At 40.4% G+C, this 22,916-nt stretch overlaps 12 protein-coding genes and 2 non-coding genes across 14 annotated transcripts; 7 read left to right on the top strand and 7 right to left on the bottom strand.

Moving 5' to 3' along the window:
- Positions 1-411: 411 nt before the first annotated feature.
- ARG7 (glutamate N-acetyltransferase) lies at positions 412-1,737 on the top strand (the record flags this gene model as incomplete). The annotated part of the gene is made up of 1 exon (XM_018367187.1): positions 412-1,737. One exon carries the CDS (start codon positions 412-414, stop codon positions 1,735-1,737), a length of 1,326 nt encoding a protein of 441 aa, XP_018220121.1.
- A 228-nt stretch (positions 1,738-1,965) lies between these two features.
- On the bottom strand, positions 1,966-4,008 carry RNA14 (cleavage polyadenylation factor subunit RNA14; the record flags this gene model as incomplete). The annotated part of the gene is made up of 1 exon (XM_018367186.1): positions 1,966-4,008. One exon carries the CDS (start codon positions 4,006-4,008, stop codon positions 1,966-1,968), a length of 2,043 nt encoding a protein of 680 aa, XP_018220120.1.
- A 236-nt stretch (positions 4,009-4,244) lies between these two features.
- Positions 4,245-5,228, top strand: SAM37 (SAM complex subunit SAM37; the record flags this gene model as incomplete). Its single annotated transcript, XM_018367185.1, has 1 exon — positions 4,245-5,228. One exon carries the CDS (start codon positions 4,245-4,247, stop codon positions 5,226-5,228), a length of 984 nt encoding a protein of 327 aa, XP_018220119.1.
- Positions 5,229-5,292: 64 nt separating this feature from the next.
- SEN15 (Sen15p) lies at positions 5,293-5,682 on the bottom strand (the record flags this gene model as incomplete). Its single annotated transcript, XM_018367184.1, has 1 exon — positions 5,293-5,682. The coding sequence occupies one exon, from the start codon at positions 5,680-5,682 to the stop codon at positions 5,293-5,295; it is 390 nt and encodes a 129-aa protein (XP_018220118.1).
- Positions 5,683-6,036: 354 nt separating this feature from the next.
- Positions 6,037-7,944, bottom strand: FET3 (ferroxidase FET3; the record flags this gene model as incomplete). Its single annotated transcript, XM_018367183.1, has 1 exon — positions 6,037-7,944. The coding sequence occupies one exon, from the start codon at positions 7,942-7,944 to the stop codon at positions 6,037-6,039; it is 1,908 nt and encodes a 635-aa protein (XP_018220117.1).
- A 655-nt stretch (positions 7,945-8,599) lies between these two features.
- AAC1 (ADP/ATP carrier protein AAC1) lies at positions 8,600-9,562 on the top strand (the record flags this gene model as incomplete). The annotated part of the gene is made up of 1 exon (XM_018367182.1): positions 8,600-9,562. One exon carries the CDS (start codon positions 8,600-8,602, stop codon positions 9,560-9,562), a length of 963 nt encoding a protein of 320 aa, XP_018220116.1.
- Positions 9,563-9,737: 175 nt separating this feature from the next.
- Positions 9,738-10,721, top strand: BUB2 (Bub2p; the record flags this gene model as incomplete). Its single annotated transcript, XM_018367181.1, has 1 exon — positions 9,738-10,721. One exon carries the CDS (start codon positions 9,738-9,740, stop codon positions 10,719-10,721), a length of 984 nt encoding a protein of 327 aa, XP_018220115.1.
- Positions 10,722-10,860: 139 nt separating this feature from the next.
- Positions 10,861-13,542, bottom strand: STV1 (H(+)-transporting V0 sector ATPase subunit a; the record flags this gene model as incomplete). Its single annotated transcript, XM_018367180.1, has 1 exon — positions 10,861-13,542. The coding sequence occupies one exon, from the start codon at positions 13,540-13,542 to the stop codon at positions 10,861-10,863; it is 2,682 nt and encodes an 893-aa protein (XP_018220114.1).
- A 440-nt stretch (positions 13,543-13,982) lies between these two features.
- STB2 (Stb2p) lies at positions 13,983-16,529 on the top strand (the record flags this gene model as incomplete). Its single annotated transcript, XM_018367179.1, has 1 exon — positions 13,983-16,529. The coding sequence occupies one exon, from the start codon at positions 13,983-13,985 to the stop codon at positions 16,527-16,529; it is 2,547 nt and encodes an 848-aa protein (XP_018220113.1).
- A 152-nt stretch (positions 16,530-16,681) lies between these two features.
- On the bottom strand, positions 16,682-17,437 carry FAR3 (Far3p; the record flags this gene model as incomplete). Its single annotated transcript, XM_018367178.1, has 1 exon — positions 16,682-17,437. The coding sequence occupies one exon, from the start codon at positions 17,435-17,437 to the stop codon at positions 16,682-16,684; it is 756 nt and encodes a 251-aa protein (XP_018220112.1).
- A 44-nt stretch (positions 17,438-17,481) lies between these two features.
- On the top strand, positions 17,482-17,586 carry DI49_4141. The gene is made up of 2 exons: positions 17,482-17,518; positions 17,550-17,586. It is a non-coding gene; the product is annotated as a tRNA-Trp (tRNA).
- Positions 17,587-18,815: 1,229 nt separating this feature from the next.
- DI49_4140 (SDR family oxidoreductase) lies at positions 18,816-19,712 on the bottom strand (the record flags this gene model as incomplete). Its single annotated transcript, XM_018367177.1, has 1 exon — positions 18,816-19,712. The coding sequence occupies one exon, from the start codon at positions 19,710-19,712 to the stop codon at positions 18,816-18,818; it is 897 nt and encodes a 298-aa protein (XP_018220111.1).
- A 1,651-nt stretch (positions 19,713-21,363) lies between these two features.
- DI49_4139 lies at positions 21,364-21,437 on the top strand. Its single transcript has one exon. It is a non-coding gene; the product is annotated as a tRNA-Val (tRNA).
- Positions 21,438-21,653: 216 nt separating this feature from the next.
- On the bottom strand, positions 21,654-22,364 carry DI49_4138 (DUP/COS family protein; the record flags this gene model as incomplete). Its single annotated transcript, XM_018367176.1, has 1 exon — positions 21,654-22,364. The coding sequence occupies one exon, from the start codon at positions 22,362-22,364 to the stop codon at positions 21,654-21,656; it is 711 nt and encodes a 236-aa protein (XP_018220110.1).
- Between the last annotated feature and the right edge of the window lie 552 nt (positions 22,365-22,916).

Genomic DNA, 22,916 nt, shown 5'->3' with positions numbered 1-22,916 from the left:
GAACATTACGATGCCTTTTGGGCGTTGTTATGGCAACGCTCTCTTACGCTTCGTCAGTATGCCTTGGTAACACATAAGACCCTCGAGTACAAACTGTATAAGGGAACGCAGTATGGGGACTACCCCGGAACCGGATTATATTCAATAGGTTGATGGAAATGGCCCGCTGGCTTGAAGTGCACGCCCGTCATTATCGACGGTTCATTCGTTGTTGGGCCTTTTCCAAGACGATGTGACAGGTAACTGTGACTCACTGCATCATTCGTTGTTCGCTTCTTGGGCCATCAAAAGATTGAAATTTCATCTCAGCTCATCGCATAAAGGCACAAAGCTTTTTTTGCTCATTGTTATAGATTTTAGAAAACTCCTTCGAGTTTGATTATTTGAAGAAGCCCAATATAGCAGTCTATAATGAGAATATCACCAGCCTTACTACAACGCTCGAAACAGCTCATAGATAAGTACGCATTGTATGTCCCTGAGACAGGTTTCTTTCCTAAGGGTTTTGAAGTAGGCTGCATTGCATCCGGAGTTAAGAAAAATGGTAACTTGGATCTAGGTGTCATCTTGAACACCAACAAATCCCGTCCCTCCACAGCTGCAGCTGTCTTCACCACGAACAAATTCAAAGCGGCTCCTGTTTTAACCTCAAAAAAGGTCCTCGAGGCTAGCTTGGGTAAGGGCATTAATGCGATTGTGGTCAATTCAGGCTGTGCCAATTCAGTCACTGGAGATCTCGGTATGCAAGATGCTCAGATAATGACTGACTTGGTCAACGAGAAGATCGGTGAGAAAAACTCGACTTTGGTCATGTCTACAGGTGTCATTGGACAACGATTACAAATGGACAAGATCAGTAATGGTATCAATAAGATTTTCAACGAAAGGAAATTTGGCAGTGATTTTAACTCTTGGTTGAGCGTTGCCAAATCAATCTGTACCACCGATACCTTCCCTAAATTAGTTACATCTAAATTCAAATTGCCCAGTGGTGCCGAGTATACCTTAACAGGTATGGCCAAAGGCGCAGGTATGATTTGCCCCAATATGGCCACCTTACTAGGGTTCGTAGTTACAGATCTACCTATCGAAAATAAGGCATTACAAAAAATGCTAACTTTTGCTACCACCCGTTCATTTAATTGTATTTCAGTTGACGGTGATATGAGTACTAACGATACCATTTGCATGCTCGCTAACGGTGCCGTTGATACTAAAGAAGTCAATGAAAGCTCTGAAGATTTCGAACAAGTGAAATTGCAGGTCACTGAATTTGCCCAACGTTTGGCCCAGTTAGTTGTTCGTGATGGTGAAGGTTCGACAAAGTTCGTCACCGTGAACGTTAAAAACGCACTGCATTTCGAAGACGCTAAGACAATTGCAGAATCAATTTCGAACTCGATGCTGGTTAAGACTGCATTATATGGACAAGACGCTAATTGGGGGAGAATCCTATGCGCCATTGGGTATGCTAAGCTGAATGATTTGAAGTCATTGGATATCGATAAGATCAACGTTAGTTTTATCGCCACTGATAACTCAGAACCTCGTGAGCTGAAGCTTGTTTCCAATGGTGTTCCGCAACTAAAAATTGACGAAGCAAGAGCCTCTGAGATCTTGGCTCTGAATGATTTAGAAGTATCGGTCGACTTGGGCACTGGTAATGAAGAGGCCCAATTTTGGACTTGTGATTTATCTCATGAATACGTTACCATTAATGGTGATTACCGTTCATAAATTCACATATATTCCTTTTACTCTTTTTGTATAAGCATGAGTACATAATTATAAAATACGTAAAATTTGGTTACGAACTTTGAAGAGGTTTGTTTTTCTTTTTCAATGCACCTTAACATAATATCGTCGGTCTTGGTGCATTAATTTTTTACTTTTAGTCTGCATAAGCGAACCTCACTTACTCTTAATAATGGCGTTCTGTATATATACTTACATATTTACGTATTGTTAACCTGATTTGGTGCCATTGGTTGCTGGGATTTCTACTTGATCATTCAAGAAGTTAACTAACTTTTGTGCATCTAGCAAATTAGTGTTAAAATATTGGCGTTTAGGTATGACACTCAATAAATCAAGAACTTCTGCTGGTAGTTCTGAGCCCCTCTTGAATTTCTTATTAGAAAAGTTCCCATTATTTCCGGATTCCTCCATTGATCTTTTTCTTTCTGATGGATTTATATTAGAGGAGCCGTAGTCACTGTTCTGCTTTCCGGAAGAAAGGTAACTGTCTTCTTTCTCATTGTACATGTAGGTTAATTCCAGCTTTTTTAATAGATTTGAATTTTGAATTTGATAACGATTTGTAAAAACTTCAATTAAGTTTTCTTGAGGGAATCTTTCAAAAAATCTTTTTTCTAATGAATAAACATTGTTTAAATTACCAAACTTGGATTCATAGCTTATCATTTTTTTGTAAATTGCTTTCAACTGGATCAAATCTTGAACTTTTTCAACGGATGTTTCAAATAAGGTTTTAATTTGTGAGTCCTTATTTAAAAATATTAAAAAATCTAAGTATTTGTTGATATAAACTCCATCATTTTGGAAATATTTTAGACCCAGTTCCAAAACTTTAAAAGCTGTTTTATAATCGTTTTGATTTTGAAATTCTAGATATGCATTTTCCACGTATACGTCATGTGTTAATATACGCTTTAGTTTACGACATTTACCAAATACGGAGCGTGCAGAGGATAGGCCTGATATTCTTTTCATTGTATTCATATAAACGCAAAACACAAACGTTAGTTTTTCTCTTTGTCTGTATACCAGATCTTGTTCATGCTCTGTGATAGGATTTTTATCATCGTCACTTGTATCTACATTGGAGGTGGTATTTTTGTATTGTGCTAGCAGGGTTTGAGTACATTTGTCAAAGCAGTTTGAAACGCTGTCAGAATCATTATCCAATTCATAACATTCTGATAATTTAAATGTAAGAGAAGGGGAGTCGGGGTTAGCTAATAACGCAGTATATAGGATATTTTGTCGATCCGAATTCCCGGATATATACATTGAGTAATCGTACCACATTTCTGCAGAAAATACCATGTATTGAATACCTTGTTTATAGACATAATGGATTCTTTCTGTTAACACATCTTCACTAAGCATCAGCTTATTCTCCTTTTCCCATTTTATCCATTCTAGCCAAATCTGCAATTGTTTAATGTTCATATCAGACGTACCTGGTTGTGGTATGTTTTTTTTGTTAGCTGTCCGTAGATTAATTGGAGATGCCCTTTTCAGTCCGTTGGTAATATTTAACCATTCTTGATATAAAGAACGAGCTTTCATATATTCGGCCGATAACTCACCAATAAACTTTCTTGCTGTTAGAGAGTTTACTTCTTGTTCCCATTGAGTGTACCTGTTCCACATTTTTTCTAGATTATCGAAAGGAACACATAACATCTTTTTGTAAAATTCTCTCAACATGTCAATTCTCTGTTGCTCCTCCCATTTGTTGAATGGTTTCCACTGTTCCAGGAAGCTGAGATACTCATTCCAAAACGATGATGATTTAGGTTCAAAAACTGCACACTTTTGCATAACTAATTGGAACGCCTTGACAATAATGGCTCTCGCTTCTTGCCCACCAGTGATCAAGTTGTTTTTTCTACGTATGTAGTCCAAATATGTTGACCAAAGAGATAAGTCATTGTTTTCTAACTTACCAGAAAGACATTGCGCTAAGATTTTCTCAACTGTCTCAAATTCATCTCTTGCCAATTCACCTTTCAATTGTAAGGTCCATGCAGGCGAATAAAATGGAAACGTGGTATGAAATTCCTCGTAAACATCTCTCACCTGAGCGTATGACTCCTGAGATTCCAAATATTGAATGAGTTGGAAGTATGATAGGATGTCAGYACGGTTTTCTTTAATTTTTTCTCTAAATCGTAATTCTTCTGCATGTATATTATCACTGGGCACTGCGGCCTTGTCCACAGAAGGACTTAATATATCAGGGGTTGTGGAACTAGACATGTCTCTTGCTTTGGCCTTTCACTTGTCGTCCTTCTTACCATTCTGATTGTTCTCCCATTATGTTAACCAGACTTTTCTTCTCAATTGTATGAACCTCAATGGACAATTTTGTCAACACACATGTCATGTTTCACGAGGTGTAAAATCAAATAAGAGTGAGCTTTGCGAAAGTCCATCAACTACGCTTGTAGCTATTAGTAGGAAAACGAAAGGTAAAGCTTGCTATCGAGTTTGCAATGGTTAACGGCTGTGTACATTTATGGGGTGAGAACGGCAAGCCATCTTTGATTTCAGCTGAAAGCGTCGCCCTTGTATGGTTTATCAAGGCATGTCGTTCAGAACAGACGAAAGATTTGGTTAAGGGACTGGAAGTAGTATTCTCCAATAATACAGATTTATCGCCGGACGGGAAACTACCAGTGTTGATTTTAGATGATGGGATGAAAGTTACCGGCTATGTGAACATCGTTCTATGCTTAAAGAGAAATACACATACTGCCAAACATGAAAAAAACAAAAATGATGAAGGGTCTTTAGTAATTGTTAGTAAAGAAGACCGTCTTTTGGAGTATGCGTTATTGAATTTTATTGACTCAGAAATGGCAACACTGACCGACTACCAGCTTTTCTTAAACACAAAAAACTACAATGAGTATACCAAAAAATTATTCTCAAAACTGTTGTATTTTCCTATGTGGTATAATACCCCATTGCAACTAAGATTGCAAGCACGTGAAAATTGCCAAGAGATCATAGGCTCTATAACTCTCGAGGACGATGAAGAATTTATAGAAAGTAAAGCACTGGAGTCTGCATCGCAGTTGGCTCAATCAAAGACTTTCAAGATTACACATGAGAATAAAGTGAAGAATAAGCAAGAGCTACAGCAAGTTAAGTATAATCTACAATTTGATAATAGATTACAGAATTGTATCAAGCATTGGTTGGAGGTCCGCGAGAAACTAGACGAATCTATGGTACTTCCTTCCGATATTCTTTTCCATGCCAATATTTACGTCCAACTAAATTTGCCTGATGGGAATCGTATCCGTTCAAAATTGGAACAAACGTTTGGAGACGAGTTTATCAACAATACATCAAACAAGATGGAGGAAATTGCTCAGAGTTCTGACGAAGATCTGGGGCAAAGAGATCCTCACTTCAAAGAACAAGGGAATGTTGTGATGTCATTATACAATTTAGCCTGTAAATACATATAATTAAAGTTTAGTCACGAAAAAATACACATGATAATCTAGTGGATGGTCCAGATTTGGCCATATTTCAATTCCTTTTCGGTTTTCGTATCCCTTTATAAACAAAGTAATAAACAATCGTACCATCATCGTTAATGATGGCCAAAAGTATCCTCTCAGTGGCTGAATCGCATAATTGTGTAAAGACTCGGCTCAAGCACTCCAGCGTAAGAAAGTTTTCCTTGTACTGAGACATATTGATGGGCAAAATAAACTCTGTCTGCTGTACTGGGGACATGCCATGATCACCTACTGTGTCTTCTGTATCATTGCTTAATTTATGTGGAGGACGTCCTTTGAGTAAACTTAAGGTATTTTCCTTCCATGGTAAAACGTCTTGCAAAAGTTCCACTTCTGTCCACATTTGGAAATAAAGCAAATTATTCTTTACCAGGGATATGATATCTGTCGTACCCATCCTTGTTGCCTAATCTTCTTGACGCATCTTTTTGCGACCCTTTGCTGTATCATTTGTAGTCGATGACTTTTTATTTCATCTTTTTCACCAGAAAGCGTCTATGAATTTCTTACATAAAAGGACAGAAAAACCAAACTTTTATGCCAGTAAGTGGAATTGAAGAGGAGGCCACGGTTAAAGATGAAACTCCTATAAACGTTACAAAAATTTGTACAGTATCTCTTAACGTAGTAAAATTATTAAGTATGTGTCTATATAATATTATGATTAGGTTTTTTTCTCTTTATATAGACGTGTTGATTAGACGTTGATAAAGAAAAATAGACTATTTGAAGAGCAACTTGGCTTCTGTGTTTAAAAGAAACCTTTAACTTTAGTCAAGAATTGATGCTTTTCAGTAGAATGACGGTCTTCATTTATTTGGCGTTCTTCATCATCATCGTCCATCAAGACTTCAGGGCTGACACGCAGGTCACGAATGACCTTTTCAGTAGCATCTTCCATATCCATCATACCATAGATGGCAATCGTGATAATACCCAAGATACCAGCGAAACAAGAGAATGTCATAGCGATAATACCCTTTTTGGTGAACCCAGAAGGAATAGTGCCGTGTTGGACATTTTGACCAGTCAAGTCGGTTAAATCTTGTGTGTTGGCAGCAGCATTACCTTCAGTACTCACGGAACAACTCTTGCAGACTTCCAAATGGTTTTCACTGATTTGTTGAGAGTGAGCATCTTGGATACCAAACGGATCTTCCACAAGGACAAGGCCTAAACCTTGCAACAAATGCCATTCGATATGACAATGGAAGAACCAAACACCAGGGTTGTCGGCTTTGAATCTCAGGACGAAATTGGATTGTGGTCTGACGTACAAAGTATCTCTTCTCATTGGGTATTCAGGGAAGTCAGGGTGGTCATCTGCGTCGAAACTGTGAGGAACTTCACCCAAAGCATCGTCGTATGTACGATCTCTTTGGATGGTCTGGAAAACGTGACCGTGCAAATGGAAGGGATGGGTACCGGTGTCCTGATTATTTAGCACAAGCTCGACAATTTCGTCCTTTTCCAAGATGAAAGTGTGTGTGTTTGTACCATAAATTTCCGAGTTGTTGGCTTGGTCACCTGAAGACAAAACGGTCATCAATGTAGGGACCTTTGGTGTGGTATAGGTAATGTTGTTGAAGAAGGCGTAATTCACACCGTTTTTCAAGTTATCCATGACCACATCGACAGTAATGACATGGTCTGGCTCACCCAAGATGGCCTGCTTTTCGTATGGTTGCAAGTAGAAATCGTCTAAGAAGTTGTCGACAGAGTCTACGTAGTTTTGCTCAGGCAATGGGGCAGACTTGTTGTAGACCATGTAGGACGTAGCGTTTAATTGCAGGTCCTTTGGAATGACATCCAGCATGGTGTCATCGAACTTCTGCATGATGGCAAAGTTCTTGTCGGTGTCATTTTTCGTGTGAACCAAGACAGTGTATCTTTGAGCGACAGTAATGTAAAGCATGTCCGTCACGTTTTTTTCAGTGATGATACCGTCGATCTCGACCACAGTCATGTTATGGTCTTCGATCCAGAAGTACTGCGACACGAACCCACCGACATTGACAATTCTCAAAAGATACGTGGTATCCGGCTGGACGTCCCATGTCAGGTTCATCGTGTTGTTCACAATCAAATTCTGCGGGATAGGTTCAGCACCGGTCGGATTGTAGACACTCAAAAACGACTTGGACAAGTCGGTGACCAAATCGTGGTACCACTCACTCAGCGACAAAGAAAGTTCCTGGTCGTAGTCGTAGGGGAAGTTTTCTCTGTCATTGATAATGAAAAGACCCTTCATACCGTCTTCGTACTGACCGTCCGTGTGCGAATGGTACCAGTAGGTTCCGGCGTTGTCGTCAACGGTGAAGTTGTAAAGCATGGTGCTACCAGGAGCAATGGGGCACTGCGTCAAGAAAGGCACACCATCCATCGAGTTGGTCCCGTTCTGGAAGATACCGTGGAAATGCAACGAGGTGTTGGTGTTGTTCATCCCGTTGGTCAGGTACAGCTGGACACGGTCGCCCTTGTCGATGGTGATGTCCGGCCATGGGAACTCACCATTGCACGTCATCACGGGACGGGTCATGAGCCCATCAACGTTCCTGTAGTCCCAACCAGCGGTCCAGTTGAACGTGTGCGTCTTCGCCTGGGCCAGCGAGAGCATCGAGAAAAGCAAAACGGCTACGGAAAGCAAAGCGTTAGTCATCGAGTACTGTGTCTTGCTGTTAGTTTGCGGACCGTTCGTAATTATTGAAGTTTGCTTTCTTTCTCCAGTTACTTATCGCCTGCAACAAGATCAACCAGGGCAAGTCATCGCGGTCTGCTTATATATATATATATATATATATATATATATATAAATACATAGCACACACACACACACACAACTGTACTCTCTCTCTCTCTCTCTCTCTCACTCTCACTACATGCACACATCTTAGCACGCTATCTCGAAGGATCGACCGTATGGGTGCATCCATTTGCTGTCGTCGCTTGAACAAGAGCACCTGCAAACGGGTGCACTTTTGCAAGGCTTCCTTGCCTATTGGGCCTGCTTGGGTCAGCCTTGCTTGGCTCTGGGCGGAGGGAGGGTCTTTATCGGCGACTCAGTGCAGCGTAGGGACTCACTCACCCCAGGCCGGACGGGCTGACTCGCACCCGGAAAGGGAAGTTTATTTTGTCGGGCGGAAAAGACTTTTTTCTTTTTTACGTAGGAGGTGGTTTATTGGGTTCTGCGACGGTAGCATATTTTATGATTGCGACAGTCACAGGCAAGCCAAGGCATTATCGCAAGAGAAGGCAAGGCACCAGTAAATTCTCGTATTTGAGATTTCTCTTTTGCAAATTATTTTACAGCAGTAATGTCTCAAACGGAACCGCAGACTCAGAAGTCGCATTTCGGCGTGGACTTCCTCATGGGCGGCGTTTCTGCTGCCATTGCGAAGACGGGAGCTGCCCCCATCGAACGGGTAAAGCTGTTGATGCAGAACCAGGAGGAGATGCTGAAGCAGGGGTCGCTAGACTCGCGGTACCTGGGCATCGCGGAGTGCTTTAAGAGGACTGCCGCACATGAGGGCATTCTGTCGTTCTGGAGGGGTAACACGGCCAATGTGCTTCGGTACTTCCCCACGCAGGCGCTGAATTTCGCGTTCAAGGATAAGATCAAGTCGCTGTTGAGTTATGACAGGGACCGGGATGGTTACGCCAAGTGGTTTGCCGGTAATCTGTTTTCAGGCGGGGCCGCGGGCGGTTTGTCGCTGATGTTTGTGTATTCGCTGGACTATGCTAGGACAAGGCTTGCTGCGGATGCGAGAGGGTCGAAGTCGAAGTCGACTTCGACTTCGACTTCGACTTCGACACCTTCGCAAAGACAGTTCAGTGGGCTGCTGGACGTGTATAGGAAGACGCTAAAGACGGACGGTGTGTTGGGTCTGTACCGCGGGTTCTTGCCCTCGGTGTTCGGGATTGTTGTGTACCGGGGTCTGTACTTCGGCCTGTACGACTCCTTCAAGCCTGTGTTATTGACGGGCGCCCTGGAGGGGTCGTTCGTGGCCTCATTCCTGCTTGGTTGGGTCATCACCGTAGGCGCTTCCACTGCGTCGTATCCTCTGGACACTGTGAGACGAAGAATGATGATGACCTCAGGGCAGGCCGTCAAGTACGACGGCGCCATGGACTGTATGAGGAAGATCGTTCAGCAAGAGGGCGTCTACTCGCTGTTTAAGGGTTGCGGCGCCAACATCTTCAGAGGCGTGGCCGCGGCCGGTGTTATCTCGCTGTATGACCAGTTGCAGCTGGTCATGTTCGGCAAAAAATTCAAGTAAAAAAATTCTACATATTCTACATATTCTTCCCTGCTATATATGCCTCTCTTATTTGTTATTATAATGTTTTGAAGCTTTCTATGCAGTTGTTGTGCTGTTCTTCGTCGCGTAGAAGTGCGAAAAAATAGAAGCGTTTTACGTAAAACTAAACAATGAAAAAAAAAAATGTATATATATGTACACTATTGCAAACAGCATCCGGACCGGAACTCGCCGCATGACATCAATTGAAGACATCATATCAAACCCGCCCCTGCTGCTGCACTCTTCACTGTCGCAGCTCCGCTACCTCGTACTTAGCGAAGGGCYCCCCATATCCGAAGACAAACAGCAGCAGCGTACACGATGCTACGTGTGGACGGTGCTCTCCCAAACGTCCATGGAGACCTCAACGCAGCGGTACCTTGCGCTCTTAAAGCTGGGTCCGCCCTCCACGACCATATACCAGAAAATCAAGAACGACACTTCCAGGACTTTTCAAACCGACCCGAATTTCAGGAATAGAGTCTCGGAAGACGCTCTCATACGCTGCCTATCGTGCTTTGCCTGGCAGACCCAGCAAAGAAGGCGGAAGGCCCAGTTCAACGAATCCTCCTCCAAGACAACCCGCATTCCGGTGAGCACCTACGTTCAGGGTATGAACGTGCTGCTGGCCCCCATACTCTATTCGTGCCCGTCCGAGCCGATGGCATACCAGCTGTTCTCCAAGCTGTGTTACGAGATAATACCGACCTACTTGACCAAGAACTTGAACGGCGCCCAGAATGGCGCTAAGCTACTTGACGTTTCCCTCAGGATCATCGACCCGAAACTGAGCAAATTCCTATCGGACAACTTACTTACCGCCGAGATTTACGGAATGCCCTCCATACTCACGCTTTCCAGTTGCAATAAACCGCTAGACCAGGTCATTAAACTCTGGGACTTCATGTTCGCGTACGGGTTCCACATGAACATCCTGTTTGTTGTAGCGTTCCTGGTGAAAATGAGATCCAAGGTTTTCAGGTCGGACTCTCCCGTAAACTTATTACGACAGTTCCCGGATTTCGATGCTGATGAGATCATCCGACTGGGGGTGGGGTTTATTGCCAAGATTCCTGCTCAGATTTACGATCTGCTGGTGGACCATTTAACTGACCCGGACATATATATACCTTAGGATGCGTGAATAAATGCGATCTTTATCGTTAAAGTATACAAAGTCTATATATATGTATATATATACGTGCGTGTGTGTGTATGTGTGTGTAAAGAAAGACAAAAAAGCGGGGGAAATAAATTCAGAAATTTACAGTTACTTACTCGGTTATAGTACCAAATGAAAATGGCTCGTATGCGTACCCTTCACCTTCGAAAAATTTGGACATTGCCTCCACCCAATGCAAACGTAATGCATGCAGCATTGCAGAGGTACCTTCCATGAAGACCAAGATACATATGGTTAAGACAAACCACATACCAAACAGGAAAACCACCTTCATCACCGCTAAAGGCGAACCYGAATCCTTAGAACTGAACGCGTTTGATATGGTCATGTCCCACAACACACTGGACAATTGTGCGTGTGCCAGTGATAGCGCCCAAAGACGCAGGTATGAGGCTGTATGGGAGATACAGTTTAAGCAGAACTCGATGGTATGAATCACTTGATGAATCATGACGTCGCCAAAATTGAATACCCCATTAGAACCATGTTCATCACCACCAACGTTTTCGTTGGTGCCGTCCGTGACACTGTTGATATCACTGATAACCATTCCCTCAAACCCCTCTGTCGAATGTCGTTGTTGAGCCAGATGTTCATCATGTTCAATATTCTCCACACTTTGGTATCCGTGAGGCATACCACCACCGCCGTTCTTGTTCAGTCTTTTTAATGTTAATGGTTTATATAACAACAACCATGGAACGCAAACTAGCGCCGCAAGCAATAGTACAACTTGTAACTTGGCTTGTCCGGGAAATAATTGATCATCAATTGTTCCTGGTGCCAAAAACATATTGATTAGCATATTCAGTAGACCTGGAGCAGGCTTGTCATCCTTGATCCAGTCCTTCGACCATTTATATACAATAGCCCATGACAAATAACCAAATATCGACTGCATGAATACTAATCCAGGGATGAAATTCCCAATTATGTCCACTTTAGAATTTTTTGATTTGTAGTTGATGTAAGAAAACATGAAGGAATACGTCATATGTGCATACCCCATTAAAATCGACAGTTTCATCTTATAAGAGTTAGAAAAAAGTAATCCATTATCGGTACCGTGCCATGCATAGTCTAACCCTATTGGATAAACTCCAATCTTTTTCGCCTCAATAGATTCACCTTTCCTAAAGGTGTGGGGCCATTGCCAACCAGATTTGAATAACGTCATAGACTTCGAAAAGATATCGTTGTACAATAGCCCTGTATATACAGAAAATGCACCCATTAACAGCAAAACATATCTACCAGTGTATGCCATGTCAAAAATTTCATCTCTACGCATCGCCCCGAATTTACGTTCATTTAGCACTAAAAACAACGCAATCAAAAATAAAATTAAACCATGGCCCAAATCACCAAACATGATGGCAAACATGAAGGGAAAAGTAACTACAGTGGCTAAACCGGGATTGATTTCTTTATAGGTAGCAATACCATATGCATCAACGATCGATTGGAACGCCTGGGTGAATTTATTTGTTCTGTGATATGTTGGTGGCAGTTTATTGGTTATGATCACATTGAAGACAGTACTGTATTCAGAACCCAATGTTTCGATGTAATCCTTTAACGAGTTTTGTAAATGAACTAATTCCGTAGAAGGTACCCAGCCTTCTGCTATTAGACCTTGAGATTCTTGCTGGAATTTGTTCAACGTGGTATAAACGTATTTTTCTCTTTTCATCATGGCAGCCCATGTGGGCAATTGGTCATGGATGACAAGCAGCTCTGTGTGTAAAGTTTGCTCTGTTGTATCAACAATTCTTTGTAGATCATCGATTTGGTTGTTTAAAGTTTCAACTAATTCACTGGAACGTGTATTCATAGAAACAATTTTACCATTCAAAGAATCTATAACACGTTTAACCTTCTTCAGCAGTGTTTCACCATGAGTGAAAACGATGAAGCAGTCCTTCTCCACCTTTTCTTTGCCTTCCAACAACGGCACCTCTATTGGAAAATTCTGAAAGATTAAGTTACCACGTAACAACCTCCACAGTATCCTGTTTAATACGTCTACCTTAGTCCTTCTGATGGAACCAGTTATCATATATCTATGCTGGTATCCTTGCTCTAAAAAGCTTAGATCTTCGGTCGATCGGTTTCTAATAATATTATTTCTCGGAGTATTTAAGTTCTCTGAACTTCCATCATCAAAAGAAAAAGTGTCGCTTAATGTTTCGCTTACATCATCCGGATTTAGCCTGAAGTCGTCCACGTCCATTTCTTCTCGTTCGATTTCAGCATTTCTGGCTCTTCCAGCAATCCCTGGGTTAACTTCAACAAATCTTGAGCATTCGAATATTACTTGTCTTTGCTCTAAAAGATCGTTTAGTTTGATCCGAAGATTATCTAAAGACTCGTCTAATTGTCTTGCACGAGATTCGCACTCAGTGATTTCCTTCACCATGTCATTAACGCTTTCCAAAGACTGTAGTTCCATAGTATTGATGAGTTCCAGCATATCGGGCTGATCGATGTCGTTTCCTTCGTCATCAATGTGTAAAATATACTTCCAGGTTTCTGCGGCGTGCTTTTCTACTACTTCATTCAAGAAACTCACCATTCTATCCACTTCATCAAACCGCCTCAACTGGTTAACATAACCCCTCTGAAAAGCTGTCAAGTCTTTATTTAGGTCCATTACCATAAAGACACCCATTTTCCCTAATAAGAAAGTCACCTCTCTAATAACTTCCAACGGTATGTACAGCTGGACATATGTCATGTCCGCTGAGCGGAATATAGCTTCTTCTTGGTTCATAACTATTCATATAACTCGAGGAAATCTAAAGAAATAAAACGCCTCCTCTTTTAGCTTATGAAATACCTTAATATGTAGTCTCGAGGTCACGTACGAAGCTGTTGTCTGCAACCAAAATTAAAAAAGTGATACAGAATCAGCAACCAAAAATAAAATAAAAAAGAGTGTATATGCTACCTTTCCTTCAATGTAAACGCCGTGTTAAATCCAATCACTTCCTTGGTTCTACACTCTTTTCCATCCACCTACGCAATTGACTACATGAGCAGAAATGGAAAAAATAACACCTCTATTTAGGAAACAAAAATAAAGCCCGCTACCCGCACTGTGGGGAATCTAAAGGGTCAAGTGATTCAAAGTGGCTTTTAAGAGACACGATGGATTGGACCCTACAAGAGGGAAAATCAGGTATTTGAAACCTATCCGGAGTATGCCTGGCCATGTTGGACACTATTACTACAGATACCACAGCTGGATGGCTTGAAAAAAGTATGCAAGATTTTGACGAAATCTCCCCTCAAAGGGATGTACTTGATGATGACTTCCTTAGTAAGGAACACGGTCAAGATAATGCAAGTGCAGATTACTACGACGAGGTAGACAATGAAGGGACCAATTATAGTGGCAGTGGCTATTATGGTTACTCGGACGACTCAGAGACCATTGGGCTGGCGAGAAACGACACCTCGGGTCAGTTTCCACCACTAGACAGCTTTATTTTCCCAGATTCTAGGGCTCTGTTCTTGTTGGATTTGGCCACCTATACTGATCTGACTTATGAAGAAATTATCATACACGGCTTCGAAATCTATATAGTGGAACAGTGGGTCGCATGTAGAAATTTGTCAACATTAATCACATCATACACAGGAAACTCTCAAGATACCATATCAGGAATCAGGGTTGTTTTGCCAAAGGAAACACGCGTGTGGCCTGGTAAGTTTAAACAGTATTACGGAGAGTTGATGGAGTTTGCACGGCCAAAATTCACGCCAAAAGGTACTCTTTTTATTACCAATTTATCGGGCGTATCCTTTGGCTTGAACCTATTGCACGTGGAATGCGGAGACTTGAGGACAATTTGGAAGGATTTCGAGGTTAATTTCGATTTGAAAAACCTTCATTGCGGTGGACGATCGGGAAATTTATTATGTCCTCCGACGATGGCGTCACTCGAGAAGTTTTCACAACTGTTCAGAATTCCCACGAATAGTTTTATAGCCCAACATCCTCAAATGATACAGCAGCAGCAGCCACGTTTGTCTGCGGAAGAGTACAAGTTTTTCGGCAGCCATCGGAATGGGATCAGTAGTGGTAAGTCTCCCGTTGTGGAGATGATAACGTTGGTTCAAATCTCATTAAGCTACTTCAATTTTTTACACAAAAATTACCAAACAGATGGTCTTTTATGCGAAGATACCAAGCGAGCTATAGATGAGTGGTGGGAAATTTACGGGAAATTGTATCTCGGAATGGAAAAACCGAAGAATGAATGCACTTTGGGTCCAACAACAGTAGCTGGTCTAATTAGTTTGATCCTGTGTTGCTATTTCAAACTTATGATTGAAAACTGCATTTCCTCCAAGGATCCATTTGATGAAGTGGGATTTTTCCAAGGTGTCTATAATTTCCAAAAAAAGCATGGCCTAAATAAGGGAATTTCAAGAGCTTGTTTGAATCCAAGAACATTAGAAAAACTTTTTGAAGTGACGGCAAAGATTTCTAACAAAGACATTTTCAAACTCAAAAAAATGGTAAAATCAACCATACAAGACATTATAGGGAAGGGCAATCCCATTAATTTGTCACACGATATTCTCACGACAGATCTGGACACACTCGTTCATAATATTCACGGAGGTTCCGTGGGAATATTATGGAAAGGTAAAGGTCAACCAAGAAAAACATGTATCGATATATCTAATGAAGAGTTCTTAAAATTTGATTATCAAAGAGGAAATCCTGATAGGCAAATAAGAGAAAGAGAATTGCTACTGGAAAAACTCCGCTTAGAAAAAATCGCATATGCCCAGAAGCATGCTTCCAAGAAGGTGAGCTCTTCCAGTTTCAACTCATCTGAGAGCGTGACTGGAATTAATGGTATGCCCTCTTCAGCAACAGTATCGTCGATGTTTCCGAACTATGATAACACCAAATATGTCTACAATTTCGGGATTAACAAGTTGTATCAAGGCGAATATTACCGCAGGAATTCATTCCCCTATTGTAATGATTGGACGCACGGCAGTTGTTATGAAGACCTATCAGAGGTGAAGGAAAAGTCATCTTGTTTATACAGGTGCAACTCTTCTTCAGCAATTCAAAATGTCGTAGAGAAATGGGATTTACCATTTGACCCATCTGTTGTTCGAATAGCTAGAGATCTATTGCGGATGAAATATCATATCCAAGTGCAACAGCACATACAAGAAATGGATGAGAACTTTATGGGTAGATTGGATAAAGAGGGAACGGTTGCTCAGTACGTGAAATTCAACGAAAGATATAAGAAATTGCAAGAGTTATATAAAAAGTATTCAGAAGGTACAAAAAAGTTTGAAGAAAGATTTCAAGATATTGACAACAAGCAGCAGCTCCTTCTTCATGAGATGCAAGAATTGAATTCACTATCATCGAGATTAAAATACGATATGCGGATTTTGGAAGTCCGTGTGAGAGACATTGAAAGTAGTGTTGCTCAATTTGATTCTAAATTGATTGGGTTAAAAAATTCCCTGCAGGGGCAAGGTAAGGCCAGTATATGCTCGGCGATGGATCCCAAGAATGATAAAGAGCAATACGATAGGTGCGTAAATGATCTGATGACCACTAGTAACCCCTCTTATGAAGCTCTGTGCTTGAAGATGTTGAGCCGCCGTTATTTGACGGATTTGAAGCACGATACTATGGGTTGGTTTAGATGGTTGTTTGGCAACAGTTCTTTGCATAGAAATGTCAATGACGACGATAGAAGCATACAAATTTAACCTTTGCAGTTCCTCTGACTGTTTATGCTCTTCTAGTTTTCGCTAATCTCTAACGTGCCAAAAGACTTTAAATATATATTTATTCATATACATACGCGTATACTCAAAAATTATGCGGTGTTATGCTTGAGTGCTCCATGACCCACGGTAGACTATTTTAATATTTGGTATGCGTTTTGCAAATATTCTAACTGTTTTTGAAAGCGAGTATAGTGTCTAGAGTCTTTGGGTATAGACTCCCAATCAATTTCTTTCAGTAGCGTTTCGAACTGCTCAATAACGGTATTCAATTTCTTTTTTGTTTCCTCGTTTTCTGTCTTCAGCAGGTTGTAATTTTGTTGCAAATTTATATTTCTTTCGTCAAGTTTATCTGATGCAAATACGGCAACATCTCGTCCTCTTATTACATTTTGTTCGTCAATAAAGTTTTTTATATAAGAGAAGTGCTCATTTATATTGCTGATCAGTGCATTAATCTTCCCATTGAAGTATTCTTGTTTTTCAATCTCGTATATCAACTTGAAATTATCATAAATGAGCAGTTGTGATTCGCTGGGAGTCGATACCGTTTGAGTTTCATTATCTTTCCATTGATCTGGAATTATATTTCTGCTCAATTTATCGTAAGATATCCCTGATTGTTTGGCAAGGCGTTTTAATAATAATTCTATCCGGTCAGTTTCTTGCCTGTTGGACCGGCATTCTGCTGTTAATGTTTTAGTCAATTGAAGAAGATACTCAAAACTATCGTTGCCTGCGCTATTCATCTTGCCAGTGTCTTTATAACATAACCTATGGATCACTGTTGGCAGAGAACGAGCGTACAATTTAGATCTATGTTCAATAGTCACCGATTCCCAGCCAGTTAATGCCGTTTTTCGCAGTCTCGGTGCGCGGGCATCACTCATCAGTGTATAGCATTATGTAGGTTCCTTATATTTCAATAAAAGTTGAAGCGGTGGCTCAATGGTAGAGCTTTCGACTCCAATTAAATCTTGGAAATCCAAGGAATACGATTGCAATCGAAGGGTTGCAGGTTCAATTCCTGTCCGTCTCAATTTATTTTTTTCACTTTTTTTCAAGGATTTTGTACGTTCGTTTTCTATATCTTAGAAAGAGTCGCAGGTTTCCCCTTTTTTATGTTTAATCGTGTAATTTTTCTAATTAATGATTCCAAAATGAAATGAATGCGACTTCGAAACAAATAGGAAGCATTTGAGAAACTGAGACATCTGCAGTGGGTAACCCTTAACGTCGTTACTAAATTATCTTCCTTTAGCCGCCAAAGCCGTCACCGGTCTTACGTTGTACCTGTCAATTTATGAGATTCAATTTGCATTCGGAATAACTACAACTAACAAATTAGACAGGGTTACATATATTGCAAGACTGAACAAAATCTCGCCCCTGTTGAAAATTTTATCAAGTTATATTTTTAAACAGTTGGGTTATTCGATTTTCATTTTGAACATCTTCTTCCTTCACAAGACTCTGAAGTATCGTATGGCAGTGATGTATTTGCTGGATTTTTGGCGGCTTAAATCAARCCGCTTACACTTTCCTTTGTGCAACAAGCAAAACAATGTCGTCTCTTGTAGTATCAGAAAGGCCAGTCAATTGGATCGCACAAATTTCAAGACCAAACTTTAACGTGACCTTCTTCACTTTTGTTCGTCCAATTATTTCCTTGGCAAAAAGATTAAAGTCAATGTCAGCTCTCGAAGTAGGATCTTGACAGGTGTGGAATTTGAGCGGCCCGTACTTCTCAGTAGGATCCTAAGTTGGTAAATGATCCGGATACTTTGATTTTTCTCTGTAGGAGTTACGAATCTTTAACAAACCAGGAGGCGAGACTTCGCCTTTACTAGCATAAAAATGTGCATCAAAATTTACATAGTTAAGCCTAGAACTATGGGGCGGATTATTTACAGCCGTCGTGACAGCCTCAATTTGAGAATCAGGGAAGTAAATTAAAGTCGAGATTAGAGCTAATGGAGGAAACGCTAACGTCTTTATACTTGCACTGCGCTAAGAGAAAGCTCTGGTGTCCTATGGAGCCAGGTAAAATATGGCCTCAGGCCACATTGAGTCATTTCACAGTATTTTCATATTAACATGTATGACAAGTTGCCACGCCAAGAATGACGACCTTCTCCGAAAAACGCATTAAGGCTTAAACCCTACACAGTGTAAGACACTGAGTAAAAAAGACAGTATATAGCAAAACTGTAAAAAATAGGCTACTTACCTGGCAGTTCGTAGAAACAGCAAAACTTAGGTTTCAAATCAGGCTGATCGGTAGTTTGTGCGAATATCTTGGAGAAGGCCAAGTTGTTTTGGCTCCCATCCTAGCTCTTTCCGAGTAGTTTCGCTCGAAGTCGGACCATCTCTTGCGATAAAAAGAACCATAATGCCAAAATGTTCTTCGGCGTTGTTCACTGGAATAGAAACTGCAGGGACATCCAAAACCTCTCCAATTGCTTGTGCAATGTCCTTGAGTGGTATTCCTTGTTCGGCAACACCGTGGTAAACTCGACCGCTTCTTCCCTTCTCCAAAACGAGTCTGAACAAATGGGCTGCATCTAAGCGATGAACAGCGGGCCAGACATTTCGGCCCTGTCCTACGTAGCCAGACTCTCCAGCAGTTTTTGCAATATTCATCAACATTGGAATGAACGCTTTGTCTCCCTTTCCATGAACCGAGGGCGCCAACTTGACACACCTCACTGAAACACCTTTATCTTTGTAACTCAACGCAGTTTCCTCGGTAAGTGCACGTGGGCTCTTGAAGTTTTCATCGCTAGCATCTCCTTCATGAGCTACCTTACCTGAGCGTAGCCCGAACGTGCCACTAGTATATATGAATGGTCTGTTGGTGCCTTTAAGTGACTCTAGCATAGCCACAGTAGCCTGGCGATCAATTTCACAGCACTCATCGAATTTTTTGAAGTCATGAACAAAACCTAAATGAATTACTCCTTCAGACTCCGCAGCACCCCTTTTCAAAGTGTCTAAATCCTTGAGTTCGCCGTGGAGGATCTTCACGGCAGGATTCAATGATTTAATCTTTGCAGCAGATTCTTCAGATCTTGCTAGACCAACAACCTCATGACCCAGACTGGCCAGTTCCGATACTACAGCGGTACCAATGAATCCCGAAGCCCCAGTTACAAATACTTTCATCTTTATCCTTCTCTGGCAAGTACACTCAAGCAACTGGTCTACAGCATGAGGGCACCACGCTTTATAGTTCAGGTTCTGTTTTTGGATAGTTTGTGCTTAGTCAGCAAGGGTACTCGCTTATTAAGTCTACGCATAGCTCGTACCATACAAGTATTTTGATAAGACTTGGGTATCTTGAGACAATGCCACCATGATGACCACGATACTTAGAGCAGGTTCACTTAGTCCAGGATATGGCTCAACACTTAGATTATATCAGTTCGCTCTAAAGTTTTCCATCTCGGCACCTTCGCCATTAATACAATAAGCTAAAACACTAAAAGAGATGAAACTAGGCAATAACGTTTCAGCATGCTATAGTGAGAATAGTGCGTCGCCAAGCTTCTATCGACATTCATGCTCTGTGTTAACATTTATAGTATCGTTATGTTTCTTGGTGTGTAATTTGCATAAATATCTACATCGGTTGATTCCGCCAACACGAGGTTATGTCCAACCAAGTTGAAAGATCGGACCCGGTACCTTATAAGGGAAGTGATTAGAGTCACAACTTTTGACTAGATGGATGTGCACTATATATTGTCCCTTAGCGCGCAATGATGAAGGCCTTCGACCGTCGCTGCTACTTTGCAATAAGGGTTAGCCAGTATCTTTATTCCATGTTTAATTGAACGGTCCTTCATATGTCTGAGAGGTGCACAACCGCATGCACAGAAAAAAAGCTCAGCTTTCGTACCAACGTGTAAAACCATGTATTACTGCATAAATAAACTGCATTAATGGCAACTTTACGTGACGACCATGTGATATATTACCGAACCCAGTTAAACTGCGAACTGTGACTGGCGGTATATGTGGAAATCGGAAAAGTGACGGGAAGACATCTCCACTCATAGCAGTGGACCAACGGGCAATTAATAAGCTAAAATCTCCACGCTAGTATATAAATAGTCTGTTACACGATCTGTGGGGCATGACATGTCGCGCTACCCCTCATTGTACCGATAAGGGTGTATTCGTATTTGTGGCGACGGTATTGGACTTCAACAAAGTGTTCAGCTCTACGGAATACTTTTAATGATAAATTCTAGGGTTCCGTTTATTGACCTGTAAAATTAAATGATGGTCTTTGAGATTCTATTGTTTCTTAAAGTTACATTGTTACGTATATAGATTATACTAAATATTCTCCTCATGGATTTAGGAATCCATAAAATAGAATCAGTAATTTTGCCTAATTCTAAAATTGGTTCTTGTTGGAATAGGTGATTCTGGACATAACATTCTTTATGTCGAAATAGGTAATCTCGAACATTCTTTAATATGGTATTAATTACGTTGAGACTGGAACAAACATACTTAATGAATATGAGTATAAAGATCTATTAATTGAACAGAAATTAGCATATAAGGAGATGAGTTATACATGATAACCTATTCTGAATTATGCCTGAACCATTGTGTTTCAAATGACCAATTAGTGTGTGTTTTATATACCTCTCTTATATAATTTAAGAAAAATTGATAATTCTTAACTATTACAACTTACTAAACTAACTAATTATCAACAGTTCTGTTTCAATCATCATGTTACAATAACATTTATTGCGGTTGAGTACAACGTATTATCAAGAGTGAATATAAAATAATTGGTTTCGTGGTCTAGTCGGTTATGGCATCTGCTTAACACGCAGAACGTCCCCAGTTCGATCCTGGGCGAAATCAAATTATATTTTTTTTCATTTTGGTTTTTTTCATTATTAGAATGATAAATTTATAGCGTATTCTAAACTACGTAAATTTCGAATTTGACTATTTTTATTTTTTTGATGAACTAATTTACGTATAAAACTGAACCAGACCCCGGGTCTGAGGAAATGGTCATTTTTCTTCAAATGCTTGCGCTGTGTGATCTATACTAAATAGATACTGTATTTCACTCTAAGGCACATCAGCATCTGGATACTGCTTTTTCCAATATTCTCGTACGGCCTGTTTTTGAATTTCAGCTGCCTTAATAAAATATTCTTCCAAAATTGGGTCGCCATCATTCGGAGCGTCTCTCGCATCCGTAATAAATTGTGTATCAGCCCCATCGCCGGTTGATGGATTTGAATGTGCATCGGGATTCTTTGCTTTAATTAGGTCACGAAAACTATTATAGCAACCATGTTCACAGTAAAAGTAGTATGGAGTAGGCCAATATCCCTTATCGCATATATATTGATTCATGTTGTGTGTAATAGTCCTCCATTCTATCCCCTCTACCGGCGGTTTACGTGTTATTACCTCCAGTAACAGTTTTATTTTAAAGTTTTCATCTTTAATCGATTCGTTAAATGTAATCAATGACGCTATTGAACCAAAAATTGAAAACAAAAACAAAAATATGAATACGATGAGGTTACCATCGTTAACATTAAAGATTAGAACCGATGAAATTGAAATTACAAGTAAAATGACAAAAAACATACCTAATTTAAAGTGAGAAATCTCGTATAATAAATAATAAAAGTGAGACTTGAACATGTCTTCGGGAAGAGTGATATTCCCTGATACTAAAGATGCATTAGGCTCATCAGAGATGCTTTGGTTCAACTTGTCTAGTTTGATATTTTCATCAGCATCATTATTTTCTAAATGAGATTGCATGTAGTATTTGGTTTCTTACCTATGGTTAAGAGTCGTGCAGACTTTATAAAGGACGTTTTGAAGAAAATGTCATTAACAATTTGAACCCTTTTAAATCCTTCTTCTTGAACCCGTTTTCAGAACTGTTTTCTTCTTAGAAACTTGCGCTTCCTCGATGCCCCGAAAAAAAGAGGCACAACACATATGTGACGGTGACATATGTAATTGGATCCAGATATAATTAAAAGCCTTTTATTCAATAACTTGTTGTGTCTTCTTATTCAACAGCCTAGCGTTGTTGAGCTAAGCTTGTGGTATGGAACTTTAAAAAACGTACCTACTACATAGAAGGTTTTAAGAACCGCATAAATAGACGGTAATTACTGTCATCTCAGCCATGTTTTTGTGTAGGAGGTATCGGGTAAAATGACCGGTGTCGGTAAATCTTCTCTTTCCATTTGTTATTCTTTTGTTTTATGTTATTAGTATCCTGGCTAAAATTATATTGAGTAAGAAATTCAACGTCCTCACCTAAACATTAAATATTCAAAAATAGCTTCAACCTGTCTTATC

Source organism: Saccharomyces eubayanus, chromosome XIII (genome assembly GCF_001298625.1).
Source record: "Saccharomyces eubayanus strain FM1318 chromosome XIII, whole genome shotgun sequence".
Taxonomy (NCBI): Eukaryota; Fungi; Ascomycota; class Saccharomycetes; order Saccharomycetales; family Saccharomycetaceae; genus Saccharomyces; species Saccharomyces eubayanus.
The sequence above is the reverse complement of the archived record's forward strand: the minus strand, read 5'-3'. Positions and strand labels throughout refer to the sequence as shown.